Source organism: Falco biarmicus, chromosome 19 (assembly GCF_023638135.1).
Source record: "Falco biarmicus isolate bFalBia1 chromosome 19, bFalBia1.pri, whole genome shotgun sequence".
NCBI lineage: Eukaryota > Metazoa > Chordata > Aves > Falconiformes > Falconidae > Falco > Falco biarmicus.
Genome location: NC_079306.1, coordinates 5,533,417 through 5,554,589, shown reverse-complemented (window position 1 = coordinate 5,554,589; position 21,173 = coordinate 5,533,417). Strand labels below are relative to the sequence as shown.

Genomic DNA, 21,173 nt, shown 5'->3' with positions numbered 1-21,173 from the left:
GATTTAAAATGTGCATTTAAAAGGCAACTGAATTTAATTTATATCAGCATAAAAGAGGATTGAATTTAATTTATATTGACACCCTTAGCTGTAGCTTTTATTAATGAATGGGTGACTTTGCGAGCAGAATGGCCTCTTAAATGCTGTTTCCTGGTCATAATTCTTTACCAGATCTTACTCTGCCCTATCTCTGTGGTGTTTGAAGGATTTTGTAGATGCCCATTGGATGATCTGACTCTTGCTTGTCATGTGTGGATTTTTTTTCCTTCCCATCCTCTTTAGAGGTGAATGAATCTGTCTCTGGTAGATTGCTCTCTTTTGCTGCATGTTTTGTTTTGGGGTTTTATTTTCCTGTTCCATTTGTTTGGATTTATTTTCTTTTTTTCCTTTGCTTTACTACTCTCTGTACAGTGAAGACAAGGAAGAACTAACCTTGTGCTTCTAAATGCAATAGTCTTTACTCAAGCAACGTTCTCAGTGATGTTTTTGCCTGAGGTTTGCAAGATTTTGCCCATTTTGTAAAGATCCATTTAAATTGACATAATGTTTTCATAAAAATTAAAAGGTATTAAACTCTACCAAGCCAAACACAGAATGGGGAAGTCTTAGTTGCTGTACTCTTTCACAATGGCATTTAGATTTTTATTCTTATATCGTTTTGGAGAGGGAGGAGAGATGTTTTTTGTATTAGTTGTATGACTAGAATGAAAATAGGAGTGCAAAGTAAAGGTTCTGAACCTAGTCCTGAAGAGGTTTTGCACTTTGTGCAATTGCAGGACAAATTATACAAACAAAATACATAACTTTTGGTTGCTTAATTCTGTAAACATGTTACAGAGTTCAAAAAGTCATCAGCAGTAAGGTTGACAGAAAGGTTGACAGATGGCCACCTTGAAACTTGTCTGGGGCAGTGAAGAAAAATAATTTCTAACTCTGGATGTAGCTATTTCATGTTGGTTTATATGAACTTTCTGATATATATATATATATGCCTGATTCAGTTTATAATGGTTAATGATTATAATTAGTTCTTTTTATAGTGCTTTTATATAAGACTTTCAATAAAAGATAAGGGAACCAATATTCTACATACTTAGCATATGTAATATGTAGGACATTAGTTAAACTAGAGGGCTCACAGTTTATTTTTGCATTCTATTGGTAGATCCATTGTAGCATCTAAAGATTGAAAATAAAGAATTTTCACGTTGTATCTACCTTGGAAGAATCTGTATCAAACATCTGAAAACCAGCACATCGAACTCGGCGGACATGCAGCTGAGAATGAATGATGACAGCATCTTGCAATGATGGCTAAAGGTAGGAGCGTGTGGAATCCTGGGCTGAGCGCCTGGAGTCGTTCCGTGTGGCTGTGGAGTGTAATGGGAAGGTGGGGTGGGACGGGCGTTGTGTAGCCCAGTGCTTCCAGGCTGGCTTTGATTGGGAGGCAAATGGAGTTCTCTGTGCTGTTCAGTGCTTAATGAATGGTGTGCGGAGCAAAGGAGCGAGGCTTTTGGGGAATCTGCAGCACGTGAACAACAGGCTAGGTAAAGCATCGAGGCGGATTGCTTTGAACCAAATCAGAATTTCACTCAAGTGTAGTTTGGAGTTCAGATGCCGTGAGAAGGTACAGGCCAGAAATACGTGTTTGGCCCTGCATGTTCTTTTTATGCTGCTATAAATATAATGATCTGTTTGTTATAACCGTCTCTCAAGACAAGGCGTGCCGATCTCTTGATAAAAGTGTTCTACTCTGATAACGTATGTTTGCATATCTCAATGATGACAGTTCAGTGAGATTAATTTCTAGAGGCAGGGTACACAAATCGGGCCTGCACTTGCTGAAAGCATTGCCGGAGTCTGACCTGCAACAGGGGGTGTTACAGTAGTAGGAGCTGTGTGGAAACTGGAGAAAGGTGGTGCAGCGTGGGCTAGGCTGGGAAGGACTAGATGAAAGTGTTTGTGGCTGCTTGCGTGGGTTTGTTTTTAACACAGCCCTCTTTCGCTTGATGGGTTTTATCTCGCATTTTCAGGGGGCTGTTCCCAACTGCTCCCTTTGGCACGCCGTTCTTTTCATCGAGCGCCTCTTTTGCAACTTCCCAGCTTCAGGCTGCCTCCAAGGCTGTTCCAAAGCCTCTGGGTGTGTACAGGCTTGTCCTGGCCTTTCGCTGCTTTTGTGTTTCTGATAGCCACATCCTGAGGTGTGCAGTGGATCCCGCTGCCTCCACCGTGGCACGGGGTGCGAGCCAAGAGCACTAATGATTTAAGGTAATGTGATTTTCATCCTGAGCCATCGTGTGTTCCCTGCTGGCTCAGATAATTTAGAAAGGAGTAAGCTGTTGCCTGATGGGTTTGCACATTGTTGTGTTGCTTGTATTATGTGCTTCCCCTGCTTTCTGGAAGTATTACTCCTTGCATGGGCCTTTAATGGATGCGTGGACTGGCCTGTCTGTCCTGCTGCTGACCTCAAGGGCTAAAACACCCGGTGATTTTGCTGGAAGCAGAAGTAGGTCATTGCTGAGAATGACTGCATGCGCACCCCCTTGGCCTAAAATTCAGGTCATAGATCTTGTAATTGAAGTGAAGTTTATGAACTCCTGTTCAACCCTGGAGTCCCTTTGACGTGGGGAACACACAGGTCTGATTCCTTGAGGTGGATCTTCAGTTGGCGCTTCATGGTGTCTCCTGAGAACATAGTCTCTCGAGTTTATGAAATAAATCACACATTTTTTAATAGTGGCTCAAAAAACCCCCACTGCATCAAGCTTATGTTTAGTAAAGTAGCGTTTTAAAATGAAAAGTTAAAAAGGGAACTCCTAAACAGACAAGTCGGTATCTGAGGAGGAAAAGACCAGGAAAAGTGATGGATATGCGTGGGACTCTTAACAAAGGATGAACAGTCCAACAAACACTAAGGATTTGTGGACAAAATAATAAAAATGCCTTTAAAAAAAAAAATTGTTTCAAAGCAGTTAGCCCATCAAAAGAGAGAGACGTGACTTGGACAGGCTATCAGGCAGTTCGGGTACCTAACTACAGCTATGGAGTATTGAAAACAAAATTTAGAGAAAAGCATTTTTGAGTAGTAATTTGTTTGAACAAAATATTTAGCTAGCAGTCTGAAGCGGTAAACACATTGACAGACTGCGCTTGTGGTAATTCATGATCAGAAAAAAAAGGCTCAGTTCACTAAATAAATCTCCAGAAATGGTTACTTATAGGTTGTTTATCAGATCTCCCTGACGCTCTCTTGGCTTAATGGAGGGAATAGCTGAAATAGTTCTCCTGTTTCAGCACTGTTTAGTTTTTCGGTTTCTGTTACCGGTGGCTTATGTAAAAGGCAGAGAAGAAGTGGGACAGGGTTGTAAAATGTGGTATTCTCTCTTGAGAATGTTTTGGGAATGACAGAGGGAATATTGCCTGGGAAAAAGTACTGTCCTTTAAAAAATCAATGGGAAATAATAGACTAATTCTTATTAGGGACAGTTTAGCGGAATCCCAGATAGAATAAAGAGTGAAATCCAGATTTTCCAATACTCAGGGCAGCTGCCAATCTTGAGATAATCATCTTCAAGAGGTAATCCTGTGAAGTTTTCAGCTGGCAAGGTGTCATTTTGTAGCTGCCTTGTTTAAGGGAGGGAAGGGCCATGAAATACTAAAAACACTGCTCCCTGCCAAACCAGATGCAACTGAGACCTGTGATCCAGTCTGGAACGCATTGACTCCTGGTGAACTTGAAACATTGCCCAAAATCAAGAGTTTTTAAACACAACTGTTTCCTCCTTTGCTGTTAGAAAGCATGCGGGCGCTCTCTGCGTGAGGGCAGTCATTTGGGTACAAAATACCCAGACAAACTTATCCGGAATATAAACAGGGGCAGGTGGAAAGCGCAGCAGTGTTGGAGCCAGGTGCGGCAGAGGAAAGGGGCTCAAGCTGAGCTTTGAAAGCGTCTCCACTCTTGCCCAGGAAGTAGAAACTGAATCTGTCCCTGTCCGCCTGCACTCCCGGCTGCACTGGATCCTCCCCTTGGCAGTTTCTCTCCCTGGTCCTGCCCACCCCTTCACTCTCGCATATAGGACCCTCTGTGAGACGCTTTTCCTTCACAAACATCCCGTCCTAGGCAGCTGTCCTTCCTCTTGTGCATACCCGGGAGCCCTGAACGTCCGATCCGACATGGGTAAGAGATCCAGCCTGTGGATCCAGCTGGGATCTGCTGCTTTTGGTTACAGTACTGCACTGTGAAACGCATTAAGCAGGGGCCAGTGGGTTCGTTAGCGTGGTGGACTGGTAAGGAGAGGCGTGGGGCTGAAGTTCAGCGTTTCCTCTGACTATTAAAAGGTTTACTTCAAGTTATTGAAAACCCCTGTGGTTTTAAATGAGTAGTTTTAATGCTATCAGTAAATGCTTTTTATGCTATCATTAAATGTCTTTTCTAGTACTTCGGCATTTAGAAACTGAAATGAGCATTTGGATTTTCTGTTGTGGTTGATGTGAATGTAAATGCTGCTTAAGAAGATCGCTGGGGAACTGAGGAATTTAACTTTTTGCTTACATTTTTGTGATAGACCATGTAATTTGTATGGACTTTCAGTTTTGAATCCAGGGCCAGGAAATAGAGGGAGGGGACTAAAATAGATGGAAGCTGTTTTGCATGTGAATGTATTATAGTGTAATTTGCAAGGGGGACACTGTTACATTGTGATTTCACAGAACAGTGTAAGGTTGCAGACCTTAGTAAAAAAAGCCCTTATTACGCAGACAAAAACAACGATTCTGACTCAGCAGAAGTGTCTGGTCTGGTTTATCTGCCTAGGGTGAATGTTTATCTTTGCGTGCTTTTATAAGTACTAATACTACAAAATAAATGACGTTTGGTTTGCTTTGCTTTCTAGCAAACTGTAGGTTTCGTTTTGTAACCTGTGATAACAACAGTTTTGTCTCAACGGTCGTGGCAGTCTTCAAGAAGTCAGGCTTGGCAGTGTAGAAAGAGTAAGTTAAATACTGCACCAAAAAACTTGAAGTAGCATGATAGTGATTGATTGGTCACAAGGTTTGGAAAAGTATGCTCTTGGCAGTGTAGAAGATCAAGTCTTAGGCTGCTCTTCAAAAATTGAACAGATCATTAACGTCTGCTTGCATAATTTGTTGCTTGGAAAAAGACTTTATTTCAGAAAGAATGTGCTGCTTCTGTCTCTTATTCTGTAAGGCCTGTGTCTTGTCAGGTGTATGGTATAGCTGATACACAATTTTTTTTTTCCCATTTGTGCGTTTATTTCAGCAGTTTAGCGTAATCATACCATAAACCAGATTTGCCTACCTTCATTTTTGAATATGTGAGTGTTTAAGCCATGCATCCATCTTAACTTCAGAGGACTTTCTGTTTACTTAGGCTCTACAAAAAGCCCAGCTTGGTCTAGACTTATTACATGTAACTTTCAGTTCTCAACAGAGGCAACTAATTTATTGCCACATTTCTCCTAAACTCCCTTTATAAAGAGTCTCAGGCACCTTCATAGTTTCTCTTAAGTGGCTGAAGTGCTCTGCTGCCATAAAATACACAAATAAAAAGACAATGTCTTTCCTGCTCCTTTCCATTATTTCACTCTGTTAAACCCAAACTACCAAAGAATACTTGTTTTGTGTTAATTGTTACTGAATTTACTATGAAACTGCACTTCATCAGGTGGGATATTTTTTTAGAATGCTACTACCCATTGTTGTAAATCTATAAACCTCGTTATCCACACTACTGGTGACTCCAGGTTAATCTGCATATAGTCTGCTCGTGCTGCAGCTTGCACAGAGGCTTTGCATATCACTTCAGAACTTAACGAACTGATTAGGTAAGTATAAATAGATCGGCCTTTTATAAAAAAAAAAAAAAAAAAAAGAAGCTACTTTCAAAAGTTTTTAATGAAACTATCTCCTAAATCTTGCTTATAAAATGCTTTGTGGTGTTTGTTGTCCTTCGGGATGATCTGCATTTCCCGATATTTCTCTGCCCTGAGGAGCTTGGTATTTCTCAAGACTTCACAGCCCTTGAACAGGCAGAGGGGCATCTTTATCTGCTGCCTGACGAAGGAAGCGCTTGTGCTCGGAGGCGCAGAGCAGCACAGTGCATTGGCTCCCCCAGTAACAGCGGCAAATGAACCCAGAGGTGTCGGGATTGTTTTTCTGTGCTGTGACTGCTAGGCTGGCAGATGCAGTCATCGGTCCTGGACCTTGCACAGGACTTACTTGGCACTGTGGTACAGCTCGGTGCTCAAAAAAATGAGGGAAATGAAATGTTTTGTTCTTCGCTGCCACCTGAAAGTGTGTGGTGTTTTTGCCACCATCAGAGAAGCTCTTTTAACATTTATGACATTGAGAACTGCCTCCTTTTTTGTCTGAAACTTACTGAGTGGATGGAAAGCTGCAGGGAGTCCCTTACTATGCTTTATGTGGGAAATGATGGCTTATATATTTTCAGCTGTTGTAAGTGTAGCAAAATATCCCCAAACCTTGTTGTTGATTTGCATGGAGTTTTCCAGAGTGACCTGTGGATCATTATTGGTGGCTTATGAAGGACTGGACACTTGCCTTTGGTTTGCTGTCCCTCCTGTTCTCTAGAAAGAGGAACAGGACAGATGGAAAGAGATGAAAAAATTTAGAGCAAAAGGAAACTAGACTGGATTCCTCCATTCCCTTTGCTCTCCACAAGAGAGAATTGCTGTAGATAGTGATAACAAAAGGAACAGTGATATTTTTATCAGCTCTTGGTGTATATATACAAATAACTGCATCAGAGTAAGCAGGAGTGGAGCTTATTGTAACTTCATTTGTGAAAAAAGGAAAATTGTACACTGAAGCACTTAAAGCTAAAGGCGTATGTTCTTCCCATTCAGCTCACACATGAGCTATTTGTAGTAGAGAAATGTTCTTTCATTTAGAAAGACAAGGAAGGTGAACTTTGTGGCTGGGAAGCTACCCAGAAGAGAATTTGCCTGTAAAGGTGCAACATGCACTGCAGAAAAAAAATCTCAATGCTTTTGTCCTTGCTGGAGTTTGCAGACCACATGTATGTGATATACTGTCCCACTTCCTGGTATTCAAAACACTCGGTCAGCTGCCAGATTAACGGGGGATCTGGAACCTAACAAGGAATATTAACATGTTTAACCATGGATTATTAACATAGCAATATAAATATTGTTGTTAACATGTTGCTACAAGATGGTACAAATCACAGCTTCATGAGGAAATCCTCATTTTGTATTCACAAATGAGCTTGGCATCGTATAACACGGAGAGGCTTGCGTCATCCACAGATATCTGCAGGCAGTTAGATACAATGGTTCCGAATAAAAGGGTGTTTGAACAAGATCAGAGGGAAAGGAGTAAAAACCGTGTATGAGAACAAGGAAGATAAAACGTTCATCATCTTGCTGTATGTTTTCTCTGGAAAACAATTTGGCACAAATAATCTTTTTCTCAAAGTAATCTGCAGAAAACTACATTTGCAATGCTAATTAAGCTGTGGTCTAATGCATACTGAGTTCCTGCTAATTTAGGTGATTGAGAAAATTGGAATAAAGTTTAAATTATGGCTTAGACATAAATGGAACAAAGCAAACTTCATATTTTGTGTTTTCAGATAAAAATGTTTCACAAGGAATGTGAAATTAAACGTAAAGTACTAAATTAGTCTTTTTGAGAAGATGCTGGCTATGAAGTTGGGAGCCTTCGCATGCAGCAAGTGGATTGCTTGAAGCATTTTGCCTTCGGAGAAAGGCTCCGTAATTAAATGGGCACTGGAGCTGTCACTGCCTCTGGATCTGAAATCTTAGATCTGTGGCATTCTGAAATAAACTGTTGCTATAATTTTCTCATTTTAAATATCAGAGAATGGCAAATAATTAGCTGGTTTGCTTATTTTTATTATAGACACTTGAGGTACAGAGGGAGGCAACTATACTGTGGTTTTGCTTCTGTCAACATGCATTGCACTTCATGTCATGTTGAAAAAATACGCTGGCATCCTGCTGCACAGCACTTGTATATTTTTGTGTTTTAAACAGCTGATGATATACTAGTTCCATTTCGGAATGGAGCACAAGCTTCCTGCATTGTGTTCAGCAGGCCTGCAGCTCCCTGGCTCTAGAAAAGTAGAGATTTATATGCGTCAGTTAAGCTTATAAACTTGCAATGTGTTGTAACTACCCCTTAAAGGAATATTTTCTCAATATTTTCTTAATTCTAGCCAACAATTTATTGATTCAGTCCTGAGCATGTAGGTTCTGTTGACTATGTTAGAGTAGAAATCATGGTGTATGAGGCTGTTTTAATGTAATTTTTACTTGGGTGTTGATTAGGATCCAAACAGATACAAAGGGAGCTAAGACAATTTTTAAAAGTAAGCTGAAATGGTTGTAAATATTACAGGTTTGCAGTGGGCAGTGCTTTAAGGGTGCTGAGGATCAAGCCGTTAATTCTGTAAGATCCTAATATAGGAGCCCTGTCTTTTTGGCAGGGAACTCCTCACTTTGCAGGCAGAGAAGCTGTAGGTGACAGCCGCTGCGGTTGCTGTCCCCGTTGAAATGTTGAGGGTTTGTGCGTAGAGACCCCCAGATGTGTCGGGTGGTTTCGACTCCCGGTACAGAAGAACGTTGCTTCTCAGTCTTCTGCCTTCTGCAAAATGGCACGTTTCTCCTAGTGCAGAGCCTAGCCTCAAGCCAGACGTGGTCCTTCTGCTTCTGTGGGGTTCTCTTCTCTGGAGGACATTTGGATTCCCTTTCTAGCTTCTTAAAACCATAGTTTCCCCACTCAGTTGTCTGATTCGTGATGTAGTTGCTGTGCGGGAAGTGGTGAACGAGGAACGCCAGTCCAGAGAGGTTTCTGGCAGCTCCAACCGTGGTGTGAAAGCAGAGGTGGGGAGCTGAGTTTTTAATAGAGAGAAGGTGGGATGGTTCATAATTTCCCTTCCTCTTGTCCTTTCTGGACACCTGCAGTATCACCTCTTCTCCGGGCTGTAAATCCTTAAAAATAACCACTTCTTCAACATTTATATGCAGAGAAAGACTGGAGGCTTTCCAGTAATAATAAAATGAGTTGTTCAAATTGGGCAATCTGTCTACTTACTCATCTGGCAGTGATTCAGCAGCTCTCTGTAAAACATTTAACAAAATTTTCTTAAATGCCAGACCCTTGTCATATATGAATGTGCTTTAAAATTGTGAGGCTGAACTCCTTGAAATGAAGACCCCAGTTTCCCATCACTTTTGAGTGTGGAGTGTCACATTGTGTACATTTTCAGAAACTCAAGTAACCCTAACGCTGACTGGAGTCAGTGAGACTTACAGGTGTTTGGCAATGTAAGAATTGGATCTAAGATTTGTCAATTTCTGAATGTGACACCAATGTTCTTTTAGAGATATGCTTTAAAATAATTTGGAGATTAAAATAACTTCTTTTTTTTCCCCTCTAATCAGCAAAATGCGGAGCATGTGGTCCAGGATATGCAACTCCTCTGGATGCCATGAAAGGCAAGTACTGTAACATCTTTCCTAAATCCAGGCCATCAGTAAAGGAATTGTTTTCAGATTAGGGGAAGACTAGGTAGATGCCTTCCAGAGTGGCTCACTAATTAGCAAGGCCAAGAAGAATTTAAATGTCAGATTTCATTTCATTTTGTACCTGATTTTGGGCAAAGCATGTAAGCTCTGTTAGCATGATTCACTAAATCATAGCACTAAACCCAAGGTGGGTCGGGGTTTAGATGTGTGCATGGCTATAGGACACTATAGCTTTCAGAGTATTGGGAGCAAGTATTTAACCTAAAAATAAAAGTTTTGTTGATGTTTTTTGGATGGAGACCTTTATAGACTGCCCTGAGACTCTTCCATAAAAACAAGTGACTGTCTAGGGCAGAAGGGGAAAATAGGAGAAAGGGCCATAGGGTATTTGGTGTGATGTAGTTTAACAGCAAGCTCCTCATCTGCTTGTAGCTGTACAAAAGTTATGTTCTGCTCTTCCCAGAAGTGTCTGGCTAAATCCCGAAATGCACTAAAGCCCTTGAGGCATTTTGCTGTAGCTTTTAATAGCGTCTGAATTTCATCTTGAGTCCTTTGATATATTTTAAAAGCCTCAATTTTCTAGATTGTAATAAGTAGGCTTTTGGCATAGGTAGACTGAAATCCAGGCCCTGGCACCAGGGAATCATCGCTTGTGTGATGGAGACAGGAGAGGCTTGACATGGCCTTGCAGGTGGGAAGGTGGTCTCCACCACTGTCCTTTTTCAGGAAAATAATTGCATCCTCAGAGCCTCTTACATTAGGAAGGCAAGGGAGTGGAAGGGCCCCACAGCTGAGTAAGCACTTATTCTTGGACGTTTCCGGCTGCTCAGACTACATACTACTAGTGTTTCTCCATCAAATAGAAATATTGAGGTTCAGCTTTCTAGGAAGAATCAAAATTTTGAGATAGAGAGATTAAATCCAGAGAAGATTCTCTTAAAGTTGACCATAGCTTTTTGTAAAATTGGTTTATTGTGACACATTAAACAAGACTTTTGCTTTGAAAGGTCCCCGGGAGGAGATTGTGTATCTGCCCTGTATCTACAGAAACACTGGGATAGAGAAGCCTGACTACCTGGCCACTGTGGACGTTGACCCCAAGTCTCCGCACTATTGTCAGGTACCTGTGTGTAGAATGGCTCCAGTGCTCTCTTTCCTAGGGTGGTGAATATTGGGGTTCACAGAATCATTTTCAAGTAGATAGTTGTGTTGAGAACCAGTCAAATCCTCTGGTGTTTTTCTTACTGGGTTACTCAAAGCTAACATTTATCTTGTTGGTCTCAAGACGCTTTCAGAGCGTTTTTGTGCTTAGTATTTTAATAGTTCTTTTTATAACACCATTACTGATCTATACTGAGCATGAGTATTAAGCTCAAGAAGGTGGCAATTTCCTTGTAGTATAGACAGACTTTATGAAGTTGGATGTCTGATACCCTGGGAAATTCTACACATTAGGCATTATAAATGTAATCCATTTACTGCATAAATGGAAAGCTGTGTGTAGGTAGATACCAATATACCAGATCCAAAATATTGGTAAAACTGACTAAGCTCCTCAGTTTGTTACTGCAAATAGTGTACACTAAACTGCATTTAAACATGCAGTGCTTGTGTGACTCAAATTACTGAAGACACTTTGGACTCTGATCTCTGTGTGTTTAAGGAGCAGCACATCTGGTTTGATAACAAAAATTTTGATAATTTGTTCTTATTTTTTTTATAGCTACTGCTTAGAGTTTTATTGTGGAGGAGTAGAGGACACAAATCTCCTAAAACTTTGACAAAACTTAGCTGCAGTCTTTCAAATTTTCTTAGTTATACAGTGGAAAAGTAAAAATCAGAAGCAGGAGTGCAAATTAACGTGACAGTTTGGTACAGTCAGTCCCAGCTGTAATTAAGTAAATCTTATACAGTCAGAGTCTTGCAGCACATGAGCAAATGGTGGTTTTTTTTCTGTTAGTTTTTTCCATATCATTATTGTGTGTCTCCTTATTTAGATAAGAGTCTTTTTGGGGTTAATGGAATAGCATACAACATTTAACAAATGCCATGCAATCCTGATGTCCAACCTTCTTCTCCCATTTTACAGCTTCAGCTCTGCATACCTCAGGCTGAATGTGCTTCCTGAATAACAAATAGCAGTTTCCTTCTGCTCTTTATTAATTTATGCTTTGACATAAAGACCCATTTCTTTGCCTAGGGGAAAACTTACACCAGACTGAATCTTAAGTCTGTCTCTTGACTTTGTAGGTGATCCATCGCCTGCCCATGCCGAATCTTAAGGATGAGCTCCATCATTCAGGGTGGAATGCCTGCAGCAGCTGCTTTGGGGATGCCACAAAGAAAAGAAATTGCCTGATTCTACCAAGTCTGATCTCTTCTCGAATTTATGTGGTGGATGTGGGAACAGACTCACGAGCTCCTAGAATCCGTAAGGTATATTTAGGTGACTTTAAGATGGGGTTTTATTTCTTATTTGACCAAGAGATGGTGATATTAGGGATTCCAACTTCAAATTAGAATAGGAGAGCCAGAATTGCTACGCAAATTTTTGTCAAGCATTAGGCACTTGGGGGTGTTTTGAAACTCCTACAGTTTATTGATAAACTACACCAAAAAAATCTTGCACTAAAGAAGTGTGAGTAAATGTGGTATCAAACACTGAAAAATTAGGAAGTTCCAGAATTTAGCCTGCCTCTGCAGTATGAATTTCAATTAAAGTAGTTGCACACTGTGTTATTGGTTTTGACTACAAGATGATGAGGCAAACTCCTACATGACACATTCAGCTGAGCATATGTAGATTGTATGTTTTTTAGAGATGAGTTCAAATTTGATTGGATTTTCACTGAGCAAAACCAGATCTCTTCTGTAAAGGACACCTCTTCCTTGATTTGTAATCCTTGGTTCCTCAATATGCAATATGTAGATTTTTTTAAAAAGAAAAAATAAAGAAAATGTTTTAATATAGGGAAATAAACATTTTTCTAAATCCTTGTTCATGAAAACAATTGGAATTTTCCCAAAAGAAAATTTCCACTGCAATAGAATTAATTTGGCAGAGATACAGATATTGGCATAGATACAGGTTTGGATATAGACTTAAACTTTTTCATGTCTGACTGTTTAGATTCTTGTTACAGTCAGTGAAAAAGGATAGGCATTGCTGGAGTCAGATTTGTCTAACCTGGCTTAGAAAACTGTTTTAGGGTAAAGGAATTGTGTCTTGAAGTGTTTGTTTCTTTTCACTGACTATAAAGTAAGCATAGAGGATTAGCTCAGATGTAAATACACATACTGTCAGCGTCTATACTTGGTCAGATGAATCGTGCAGCAACGTGTGGAACTTCAGTACAGAGATCCAGGTTTGGCAGAGACAAATTTAGTTATAAAAAATACAGTTTGAAGACAGGTCATAACATGGAATGTAAGGAAACTTTAAAGTGTTTTTTTGTCCCACCCCACTTGCAAATACTCCCATTCAGTCTTTCAGTTTTGAGTTCTGTAGAGCCTTGCCAGCCTTTAACTATCAATGCGGTGGAATAAAACCCCCAAAGGTCTCTTCTTGTACAGTGAATTTTGTTTCACACTGAGTCTCTGGCAAGCCTCTAAGATTTCCATCCCCCCCCGCCTCTGAACTGCTAGAATTCCAGTGAGAGCTGATGTCTGAATATTGCACAAGTGGTATTTCTGCTGCTGATACTAATTAAAACAAACGCAGATGTCAGTGTCTCACTGATGCACAAATTAGACTGATTCTGACCATTCAGCTCTTGCTGTTTATATTTTTGAGAAGAGCAGGTAAGTGTCATGGTTGGTACTGTGTAACTGGGCAGAGTAGAAAGCAGCAGGTGACAGGTACTCAAAAAACACAATAGTGAAAGAACCAGTCACCCTCACACATACTCCATTCACGCTCCTTCCTCACTCTTTGAAACTTAATCTGTTAAGGGTGGAACTGGTATTCTCTTGTGATCTCAGTGAAGGTGACTGTGTGTACTCATTTTAGATTGTTGAGCCAGTGGAGTTATTCTGGAAGTGTAACGTGGCTAATCCTCACACCTCTCACTGTCTGGGCAGCGGTGACATCTTAATCAGCTGTTTGGGAGACCCTGCTGGCAATGGAAAAGGTATTAATTCCCTTCATTACTCTAGAAAAGTACTCGTACCGTAGAAGTATCACGCTCCCAAAGTACAGGTGGCTGTTGCCAACCTAAATCCTCATCGTCTAATGAAAATTAAGCCTCTCCAGCTATTCGAGATTGCATTTCCTATTTAAAACTTTTGAAGGATTCTTGTATATAAATTTTGTTACCTATTCAGATGTAAACCACCTGACATCTAAGAGAAATACTAGCTATTAGAAGAAATATACTTCAGATGGTAAGTGGGGAGCCCTGCTCCTTTTCACAGGGTCTTTGTCTTCTGGACTGCGGGCAAGCATGCCCTCGAAGACATGTGTATTACGTACGTCATTCAAGGATACTGGTGGCAAGCAAAGAAAATCAGGGGTGACTCCTCCAGCATCTTCTCTAAGATATCCCTTAATTGAAATGTACTCTAGGAGGGCTATCGGATATATTGGAATGACTTGAGTAGAAGAAGAGCAAACTGAAGCTTAAAAAATTAATTACAATGTGATAAAGTTCTTTAAAAATCCACCTTTCATTTGCTTTAGGCCACAAAAGCAAAACCAACAGAATCACAGAATTTTCCTTAAGCATAGGGTTGCATTTTACAGCATGTTTAGAAAATAGTCATTTAAATATTAATATATTATTTAACTTAGTTAAAGCTGTGGATCTGTGTGAGTGTCTTCAAACAATTTTCTTTGGTTTTTGTTTCAGGTGGCTTTATTTTGCTGGACGGAGAGACCTTTGAAGTGAAAGGAAATTGGGAGAATGGGGAAAAGGTACCCTCCCTGGGTTATGACTTCTGGTACCAGCCACGACATAATGTCATGATGAGCACGGAATGGGGAACCCCAAAAGCCTTGGCAGATGGGTTTAACCCAGCTGATATAGAGAGAGGTGAGGGAGCATTTGTTTAAACTCTCAAAAGTAAAACTTAACTCTTTGCTAAAATAGTCTCTTCTGTGCTTATCTTTGTCTGACCTTGTCCGTTAGGGCATTATGGCTGCCACATTAATGTGTGGGACTGGAGCACTCGCACCTACATTCAGGCAATCGACTTAGGGAAAGGCTCCATACCTTTGGAAATTCGATTCCTCCACAATCCAGCTGCTGCAGAAGGGTTTGTTGGATGTGCTCTGAGTAGTGCAGTGCATCGGTTCTACAAGACAGAGGTAGGTAATGAAAGCAGGGGCAAGCACAGAAGCTCAAACCTAGTTGTTTCAGAAATTCACTGATCACACAGCAAATAGTAGAATTCAGATTAAATAATACGGCTCCTAATTCTAGTCTAATTCTAACCGAGCTGTAACGTTGTGTCAGAGAACAAACCTCCTAATGACAGCATGCATACAAGCCACTGCCGTGGCTTTATGAAGCTACTGTGTAGTCCCTCATCTCTGAGCAGTGGCAGCTGGTAGGCATTCTGAGGTTCTCTGCAGCCGTATTGCTGATGTCCAGCATACAAATCTCTTAACAGCCTGATCCTGAAAGGAAGCAGGACTTAAGAGATCATGGTGCTGATCTGTCAGCCCCACTTCCAATTGTCATGCCCTCCATGATGATGAGTCTATCAATGTAATCACAATTAATGAAAATCTGAAAGAGGGGAAGGTCTTTCCAATGATGGGAGCATTAGCGATCACTTGAACAGGAGGCAATCTAATGAATGCTTGCTCTGAGGAAGGCACTGCAGCATTAGCTCAATGGCTTGCTTTCTGGCCTGCAAGCTGGTCAACAAACATAGAAAAATAAAATCACAGAATCATTTAGGTTGGAAAAGACCTTTAAGATCATCCAGTCCAACCATTAATATAGCACTGGCAAGACCACCATTAAAACATGTCCCTAAGTGTCACATCTGCACATCTTTTAACATGTATCAATTGGACAGCTAATCAGAACATGCAGAACTTGTCACCGGTGTCAGTGTGTGCTGCCTGCTGCTCAGCCGGTGTTTGGAAGTGTAGGGGAGATCAGAAGGTAGAGAAGGGAGGGAGAGCGGTGGGGTCATGGACAGGGGAGTAGAGCTGCTGCCATTTTAGAGGGCAAGCTGGAGACGGACAGGACACCTGCTACTGTTACAGCAATTGGTTTGAGATGATGTTGCATAGTATAATCATTAACGTTCTCCCTGGCAGTATAGTTACCATCCTCACCCCTTGGTAACACTTATTTGCAGTGTGCATATCAGCTCTGTACCAGGCCCTGTTAAATAAATAGCACTATTTGCTTCTCCTCCCTCTGTCACACATAGCTGAGCCCTCTTGGCTAACATATTGGCAATAATAAGGCTGTGTTCTCTCCTGTTCCTTCTGCAGAAAGGAGACTGGGCAGCAGAGAAGGTGATTGAAGTACCCAGCAAGAAGGTGCAAGGATGGCTTCTCCCTGACATGCCTGGTTAGTGTGAGCATGCTTGGAAAATAAATGGGGTGTTGTCTTCAGTTCCCTGGTACAGTGTAAGCTTTTTGCAAAATCTTATCCTTAAATGGCAAACACTTCCCTGGTAAAATACTAAATTTCTGTTTGGGTTCTTTGTGTAACACTTCTGATTAGCCTTTGCTTATGAGCTACCTGGTAGGAGGTTGCCAGGCCTCTGCTCCCACACTGCTCAGTGCACAAGGTCAGTTTCTCTAGAAAAAATACTTGGAGTTTGGGTCTTTCAGCATGAGCTCACAGTATTCAGGAGCGCTCCTGGGAATGCTGGTAGAGCCTGAACCTCCTCTGAGTAGGTACTGGGCTTCCAAGGTTCATTGTGTTTGTTCAACCCATATCTTAACGTATTTTTCTGAGGCTACTGTGACTGGAATTTTGAAAGATAACAGGCTTGCGGTCTTGTTTGTTGCTGATTCTGTCCTTTTCCTGAGTTTGCTGCTGAATATTTTCTTGAAGGTCTTATTACGGATATCCTCATCTCGCTGGACGACAGGTTCCTGTACTTCAGCAACTGGCTGCACGGAGACATCCGCCAGTACGACATCTCTGACACCCGCAAGCCCAGGCTGGTGGGGCAGGTAAGCCACCATCAGAAAAGCTGTCATGTGCAAGGGCAGTATGGTCTGCTTATTTCTTTCCTTTTTAAAAGGAGAAAATGACAATTTACTTTTGCTTGAGAATTGTGGCTATATTGCTTGCATGTTCCTTCAACAGCCGATGCCTGTCCTCACACATTCCCCTGGTTACAGGTGTTTCTGGGAGGCAGCATCACAAAAGGTGGACCTGTAACTGTTGTGGAAGACAAGGAATTGCAGTGTCAGCCAGAGCCACTTGTGATAAAAGTAAGTTTTCCTAACGTGCATGTTGTCAGTGCTCTGCTAATTGTAATCAGTTTTAAAATATCCCTACACACCTCAGTCAAATGCACAACGTGTAAAGCTGCATCTGGGCTAGTTTGTGTCTTGGCTTACAGCCTGGGCAGGTATCACATTTCGAGGTAGTAAATCCTGGTAAATGTTCTGGGTCCCTGGTGGGATTGGACAAGCTGTTCACCTGTACTGAAGCCTGTGTAATTACAGCTTCCCTGCTGCTGTTAGCTAGTTAGTTTAAAGCTAAGGCAGTGCGCATTCATCACACTGCCAGCATTGCTTCTGATAATCTTTCAACAACTGAAACCAGCTCATTCTTCAGTGGGGTGTGTAGAGACTTTGATAGCACCTGGCATCATGGTAGAAAAATGAAAGAGTGCTAATTATCTCTGGTCATTATCAATGTGCATTAATATTATTACTGTCAAGGCAGCTACCTATGGAAAGTGTCAGGATGTATAAGAACGGAACACGGTCATGGCTAAGATCTGTTGGCCACTGAAGGCAGTTTCAGGAAGGTCCACGTACTCCTTTTCTTTGTAGTGCAAACTGTGACCTAGCTGCAGCATAGACGTGTTCTTATTTGCAGCTGCGTTACACCACCCACCTCTTGCTTGATTTTTGATGCTCCCATCCAAGTACAGCAACCTGAACCCTTCAGCCCTTTCTTCCTTGCGTTACTAGTTCTGTGAATTGAGTGGAACTCCTCTGAAATGGCTTCAAGGCTCCCTGTTAGTAAGGAATAAGACTCCAAATAAAAACTGGTCTCTCTCCACAGTAGGGGATTTGGTGTTACTGTGTCAAGGATTTCAGAGCGCTGGATGGTCCTCCAAGCAGCGGACCTGCCATGCTCTTCTGTTTCTCCTTGCTGTTGCATTTCTCTTGTTCACTCTCCATGGCAGCTTGTCTTGAGCACTTTGTTCTCTAATTTTAGGGGAAGAGGATACCAGGTGGACCTCAGATGATTCAGCTTAGTTTGGATGGGAAGAGATTATATGTCACCAGCTCTCTCTACAGTGGATGGGACAAGCAGTTCTACCCAGATCTTGTCAAGTAAGAAAACTTTGTGCAAGGCCATGGTGAAGATTTCTTTCTTAAATAGCAGTATGCATATACCAACTGGTGCACAGAGCAAAGTTCCCACACAGGGAGACTGAATCCAGTAACTTTTTGTAGACAGCCTACCAATCTAGATGTTTTTACCCCACGAGGCAGAATCCATCCCTTCTCATCAGGCACACAAAATTCGGGGTCTGCACGCCCTGGTTGTTGAAATTGTGATCTGTTTGGAAGTAGATGAGAACGGGAAGAAAGCAGTGAATGTGACCTAGCCTCCTGGAATCTGTAGTACTTCCAAACTGCCTTTGAGCGTATCAGCATGGCTTTCTATTTTTTGGAATTAAAGAAAGGAGATGATGATCTTCCAGGTGGCCACAGGAGGGCATAGTGCAGTTTGCCTGTTTCTTTATAAGTAACAACTTTTCACTCATTCATGGCTAATTTGAGGTTGCAGATTTCGCTGAAGCCGTGTAACTCACTTTTGAGACCTGCTAAGGCCCATTTTTAATCTGGGATTCTTTCCATTTTATATTAAACAAAGACAAATCCTGCCCAAATATGGAAGAGAAGAGCAACCAGTATGAATCCTTTTCCAAATACCTGTTTTCTTGTCCCTTTTTCAGGGAAGGCTCTGTTATGCTGCAGATTGATGTGGATACTGAAAAAGGTGGATTGAAAGTGAATAAAAACTTCCTAGTGGATTTTGGGAAGGAACCTGATGGGCCTGTCCTAGCTCATGAGATTCGTTACCCTGGTGGAGACAGTACTTCTGATATCTGGATATAATTGTTGTCTGGAGCTGTTTGTTTTGTTGGGTTTTTTTCTCTTGCCCCCTCTCTCTCCTCTCTGCCCTCCACTTCCCTTTTATATAGGTGAATAGGGTCAGCTGGAACTTTGTATCTATATTTAGACTTCCATTAGGGTGAGCCACTGAAGCTCCACTTTCTTCTCATTCTAAGGCAGCCAAGTGAATCTCTCTGAAACATGATATACGCCTCATTTTCTCTACTCCTTTCCCTTTCATGAGGTCCTGTCTAATCACTGTTGGTTGTTGGTTTCAAGGCCAAGGTCGCCACTTCTTTAAGGACTGTTTGCCTTGCTTGATGCTACTTTGTCTTGCCACTGTTTGTTGGTGGAGGAGCATAAGAAGGATCCATTCCATGGGTTTACGCCAGAGCAAGTGTCCTGTCCCTGCAAAGCTTAATTTGCTCATAAAGTAATCAGTGCTTTACAGCAGACACAGCATAAAAATCATGCATATCTAATCTGAAGCCATGTGTTTCTGGAGCTGGGTTATATTTTAACATTTGTGCACTGATTTTATAAAAAAAAAAAATAAAATTGTTCTTACTGTCGGGTGGAGCGGCATTTTTTTTTCTTTTTAGTATTTCAGCATTTTCTGTTTCAAAGAACATAAATGTAAGGTCATTTCAGAAAGTAACAATGTCATCTGTCTTAGGAATCCTTTGGTGAGGAATTTGTTTTCACTGAAACCACCTTTGTTCCCATTATTGCAAGCAAAGGTTATCTTCTGTTTTCTAAGACTGGAGAAAACTTTCCTGCACGCTTTGGCAAAGCCACGTAGTGCTAGCAGCGGTGCCTTACAGGTGTCTTGCAACTTCTTGAACAGACAAGCACTTAACAAGTCCATCCTTTCTTCTGTTGCCAGTTCCCACTGCATCTCCCCTAAGCTGTTTCTTGGGTCTGATTCTCTTTTCTGCCTCTCTGGATCTGTTGCTCTCCCATCGGTGTCCATTGCCAGCCTCTGCCGTTTCCTGCTGAGCTTTAGCATTGCCAGTTGTAACGCTGGAATCGCATCAGCAATGCCGGAGGAGCAGTGTGTTAATGGGACTGCCCGCTGCAGCCTTTTGGCTACATGTTTTTCCGACTTTTACTGTGCTTCCACAGCAAAACCCTCATCTAGCTGACAGATCTTTATGATCAAGACTTCATTCTGTACATAGCTGCTTACTGTCTTGCCTAACGTATTTGGAACCAGGCTTTGAGAGTTCAATTTGTGTTTTTAATGTAGAGCAGCTGGACTGCTGCCACTTGGTTTCTTTGAAACCTGCGACATGCAGTTCTGTTAGGACCTCGTGAAGCCAGAAAGCTTTCTAACTGACTTGGTGTTGTAGCTACCTGTCTCTGATGTAAAATCCCATTTTCAGCAGCTTCCTGTTAGAAATGAGTGATGTTTAAAATCATCTTGCTGCAAGGACCCATTGTTTTCCTTGCAAAGGGGCTGGTTTCAAGAATGGAGTATACACTGCTAACCAATGTAAATGCTACTAATAGTCCACACTGAGTGGGTACAGCGAGTGCTTAGTGTCTGAACAATCTCCTCATGTCCCAGGAAGTCACTGCTTTGTTAGCAAATCCTTTGCTACCAGCCAGTACTACTGGAGCCTGTATTTTTTTTCTGCACCTCTTTCCTATATGACTGAGCATTTAAAATTGGAAAAGGTACATGATCTTCCACATGGCCACGCGTGGGCAGCCTGCACCCTGCTTTCAGGCAGAAGTACATCGAGGAATTTCTCTCACTCTACTACCCATTTTAGGCCATGATTTTCCACAAATCACAAACTTGTTAGTCTTCTCAACTTGCTTTTCTCAGTCCACCAGTGCATTGCAAGGTGACTGGGGTCTCTCATTCCAACTACAGCGAGCATCCCAGTCTGAGTCCCTGAAATCCCCGTTGGAAATGCCCCTGAATACGAGTGTGTACAGTTGCTGAAGTGCGGATTGCTTCTACTCCTTGTAAAAGGCAAATGTTAAATACAAAAAGGTACTTACAGAAGGAAAAGCAAAGTGTGGTACTTGCTTGCATTAAAATTTCATTTTCACTAATGTGTGCTAATCAAGGTGCTGGAAAAGGTAAGCTGTGAGTAGAGAGTTTCTTGTGATTCTGGGAAGAAACCAGTGGGTCTCACCGTGCCTGTGGGATCCATGTCCATAGCAGAGATTCTGCTTTTAGTATGTGTGTCTGTTTGGGTTTACTTTATTACAAGGTGAGCTTTACCGTGGACTCACGTGACTGTAGTGACAGCTTCACTGGCTATAAGGAGGCTTCTCAGGGGACCTGGCCATGGTAAATACCCGCAGTCAGAGGCCATTGGAAACAGACC

General features: G+C 41.6%; 1 protein-coding gene across 3 annotated transcripts; it reads left to right on the top strand.

Annotated features, from left to right (window-relative positions):
* The first annotated feature begins 1,295 nt into the window (after positions 1 to 1,295).
* On the top strand, positions 1,296 to 19,400 carry LOC130141384 (methanethiol oxidase-like). 3 transcript variants are annotated; one of them, XM_056322327.1, is made up of 13 exons: positions 3,924 to 4,177; positions 4,893 to 4,989; positions 9,468 to 9,521; positions 10,559 to 10,671; positions 11,802 to 11,987; positions 13,561 to 13,681; positions 14,399 to 14,581; positions 14,678 to 14,856; positions 16,003 to 16,081; positions 16,574 to 16,695; positions 16,867 to 16,959; positions 17,921 to 18,039; positions 18,669 to 19,400. In XM_056322327.1, exons 3-13 carry the CDS (start codon positions 9,515 to 9,517, stop codon positions 18,829 to 18,831), a joined length of 1,365 nt encoding a protein of 454 aa, XP_056178302.1. In that variant the 5' UTR covers positions 3,924 to 4,177; positions 4,893 to 4,989; positions 9,468 to 9,514; the 3' UTR covers positions 18,832 to 19,400. The 3 variants fall into 3 exon arrangements, with proteins under 3 accessions (XP_056178300.1, XP_056178302.1, XP_056178301.1); XM_056322325.1 differs by lacking the exons at positions 3,924 to 4,177; positions 4,893 to 4,989 and adding an exon at positions 1,296 to 1,320; XM_056322326.1 differs by lacking the exon at positions 4,893 to 4,989.
* The last annotated feature ends 1,773 nt before the right edge of the window (positions 19,401 to 21,173 follow it).